Source organism: Fonticula alba (assembly GCF_000388065.1).
Source record: "Fonticula alba strain ATCC 38817 unplaced genomic scaffold supercont2.1, whole genome shotgun sequence".
NCBI classification, from domain to species: Eukaryota; order Rotosphaerida; family Fonticulaceae; genus Fonticula; species Fonticula alba.
In genome coordinates, this window is record NW_009242971.1 from 4,203,810 (window position 1) to 4,207,145 (window position 3,336).

Here is a 3,336-nt window from a genome sequence, read left to right on the forward strand (position 1 = left end):
TTGGCGGGACCGGCCAGGCAGATGGAGCATATCAAAAAAACATTTCCCCGCCCCCGGGGGGCACCCCCCCTTTCCCCCCCCCCCCCCCCCTCCTGTGGATGGGCCCCCGGCACGGTCGTGTGGCCGCCGCCGCCGCCGCCGCCAGAGCCGAAGCCGAAGCCCCGGAGAGCGACGGGCCTTTTCGGGCACATGCCACCGAGCCCGGGCTGTGATCAGACCCGCGGACAGTCACAGCCCCTCCTCCTTCAGCACTCTGCTCCGCACTTCGCTGCCTGCCCCCGGCGCTTGTATCTCCTCATTTACCTTCGCCCCGCCGATCTCCACCTGCGCGATGACCGCCCCTCCTCCTTCGCCCCGGCGCCTGGAGTCCCCCTCGCGGCAGGGATTCTCGCTGACAAGCGCCAGCGGTGCTCCATCCCCGGCGAGCCAGCTTCGCCGGTCGGCCGCCAGCTCGCGCCCCCCAAGCGCCGGGCTTGGCTCCTCGGTGTCGGAGCTGCGCCATGGCGCGGCCCCGTCCAGCGGCGGGGGCGAGCCCGGGTCACCACGCGCCGCGAGCCCGAGCCGGCGCCCTCGCGATGACCCTGCCCCCTTGACGCCGTCGAAGCGCCTGCGCAGCGCCGCTGCTCCGCCATCCCCGGCCCCGGGGGCCACCCTGCCGGCGACCAGTAGGGTGGATCGCGCCGTGGCGGTGCTCATGAATGCGGCGAATTCCCCGGTGTCGTCCACTCGCCGGCGCCAACTGGCCCAACAGGCCTCGGCCCTTGAGGACTCGCTGTATTCGGACGCGGTGGACCCATCCGACCAGTCGGCCCCGCCGGTGGTGTTGATTACCCCGGCCAGCCCGCGCCAGGCGACCGAGCCGGCCATCCGCCACACCAATGATCCGCAATTCGGCACGGCCATCCCGCGTACACCCTCGCGCCTGCGAGCCACGCCCACCGTGCGCAAGTCCCTCGAACCCGACGAGCGCCCCGCCCAGGGTATGGCCGCCACCGCCTTTTGTTTTCTGCCTCCCGGCCTTTCTTGCCCCCCCCCCCCCCCCCCCCACGCACTTCCCCCTTCCGCTTCTCGCGTTGCTGGCTGCATTTCCCTCCCCCACACGGTGCTGACCCCGGCGTCCTGTGCGTAGGCACGGCCCCCGACACTCCGGCCTCCCAGCGCGCCCTTCGGCCGCGGCTGGCGCCGGGTCAGGTGGGCGGTCGCTTTGACTCGGCCCACCAGCAGCAATTCGACCTGATGAAGTCCATCACCGAAAGCCCGTCGTCGGCGGCTCGTCGAACCCCGGCCGAGGCGGCGGCCTTTGTGCTGGCCAGCACGGCTCCCGGCCGATCGGCCCCATCCACCCCGGCGGACTCGCGTCCCCCGACGGCCACCCCGCAGTCGGCCGGTGCATCGACCGCCCGGCGCACCCCGGCGCCCCTGCCACAGAGCCCCTCATCGGTGGGTCCCCGTCGCGGGGGAGCCGGCACCGGATCGCCGGTCCTGGTGCCAGCGCGGCATCTCTTCCGCGGGGCGTTGGCCCCGGCCCCGGGCACGGCTGCCAGCCCCGGTGCCTCGGCCGGCATGACCCGCGGCACCTCCAATGGCCTGGAAAACACACACGAAGAAGCCGCAGAAGCGGCGGCGGCGACCGAGCAGGAGGAGCAGGAGGAGGACGATGAGGAGGACTTCCATGACATCTCCGAGCCTGGCACTCCGGCTGTGCTTTTCCCTGTGAATGTCACGCAGGCGCCCTTCCGTGGCCCGGCCTCCTCGCCCATGTTGACCAATCGTGCCATGCAGGAGGCCCTGCGGGCGCAGCGCCAACAGCCAGCCAATCCCGCAGCCGGCACCCCTCCTCCCTCGGTGCCTGCCTCTGGCCGGACGCTGACCTTCGCCGCTATGGCCGGCGCCGAGGGCGGCCCAGCCCTGCATGAGCCGGCCACACAGGAGGCGGATGGCGCCTCCCTGGCGAGCGAACAGCCGCAGCAGCAGCAACAGCAGCAACAGCAGCAACAGCAGCAGCAGCAGCAGCAGCAGCAGCAGCAGCCGGCCCCCACGGCTGCCTCGCCGATGGTGGCTGATGGTCTGCGACCGGTGGCCCTCCGGCCGGCTGGCAAGCTGGTCGCCTGGATGCTGGGATCGCGGGGAGGTGCGCCATCCAGCCCGGCCCCGACCAGCCCGGCCCCCCCCAGCCCGGCCCCGATCGAGGCAAAGACCCCGCAGCCGCCAGCCGCCGAGTCACTTGAGGTGGCTAGCCCCCGGTCAGCCGCACGCCGGGCCCTGACCCCGGTGCAGCAGCAGCAAGTCCAGCAGCAGGTGAGCCTCAAGCAGGTCATGCAAGAGGAGCTCCTTTCGCAGTCGCTCCCATCGCAGCTGCCGGTCCCGACGCCTGAGTCCGGCCGGACGATCACCGCCGTCGGAGCCAGCCTCCAGCTGGGTCGAGCCCCCGGGTCGCGCTTTTCCCGGCTGCCCACGCGCGTGGTGGCCGCGGCCACCAGGGACGCCGCCGACAGGGCGGCCACCGCCGCCGGCCCTGGTGGCACGTCCGCCACGCGGCCGGGCGCCGTGGCTGCGGCCTCGGCTGCCAGACCGAGCCTCACCGGCAGGCCCGGCGGGGCTGCCCGACCGAGCGCCAGCACTCGGCCGAGTGTCGGCGCCCGGCCGGCGCCGGGGCCCCCGGTGACTCGGTCGGCTACGGCCGCGGCCGCGGCCAGGACCACGCCCCCGGCCAGCCGGCTGTCCCAGCGTCCCGCCCGTGCTGCTACCTCTGCTTCGGCCGGCTCGGTCGCGCCGGGGCCGACAGGCGCCCGTGTGCCTACGGGGGGGGCCACTGCGCCGGCTGGCCGTCGCTCTGCCGTCCCGGCCCCCGCACCGGCCTCTGCGCCACGGAGTCGCGAGGAGGAACTTGCTGCCCGGCGGAAAGCCGCACGCGAGGCCGCCAATGCCTCCTTGCGGGCCGGGCGGCGGACCTGAACAGGGTGTCCCCTCCGGTCCCCCCGGTGCCCAGGCACCACGCTGGGCAAGAGCGCGTACAAGGGGTATTGTCGCGCGAGCGTCCTGCTTCACACATCCCATGAGTCGCCTTGGGCATCCCCCCCCCCCCAAAAAAAAAGCATACACACGCATCCCATACATCCATGCGCCGACATCCATGCAAGCGGACGCCTTCCTTTCGAGCGGAGCCGAGGCCGGAGGGGGGAGGGGGCGCGCGGATCGGCCGACGGAGAGAGGGACGCAGGGCCGGGGGCCGGGTCGCCGGTGTTGGGTCGGACCAATATCATACTTCAGAATCAGGGATACCAGAACCGTCCGAATGCAGAACAGTGATCGGACCGCGGAGGGGGCCGGGGGGGG

General features: G+C 73.1%; 1 protein-coding gene across 1 annotated transcript; it reads left to right on the forward strand.

Annotated features, from left to right (window-relative positions):
• Positions 1–206: 206 nt before the first annotated feature.
• On the forward strand, positions 207–3,176 carry H696_00892 (hypothetical protein). Its single transcript, XM_009494779.1, has 2 exons — positions 207–980; positions 1,130–3,176. Exons 1-2 carry the CDS (start codon positions 332–334, stop codon positions 2,953–2,955), a joined length of 2,475 nt encoding a protein of 824 aa, XP_009493054.1. The 5' UTR covers positions 207–331; the 3' UTR covers positions 2,956–3,176.
• The last annotated feature ends 160 nt before the right edge of the window (positions 3,177–3,336 follow it).

Coding starts and splice junctions, on each gene's coding strand:
- H696_00892 (XM_009494779.1), top strand. CDS start 332: ATGACCGCCCCTCCTCCTTCGCCCCGGCGCCTGGAGTCCCCCTCGCGG. Junction 981..1,129: donor CGACGAGCGCCCCGCCCAGG/GTATGGCCGCCA, acceptor TCCTGTGCGTAG/GCACGGCCCCCGACACTCCG.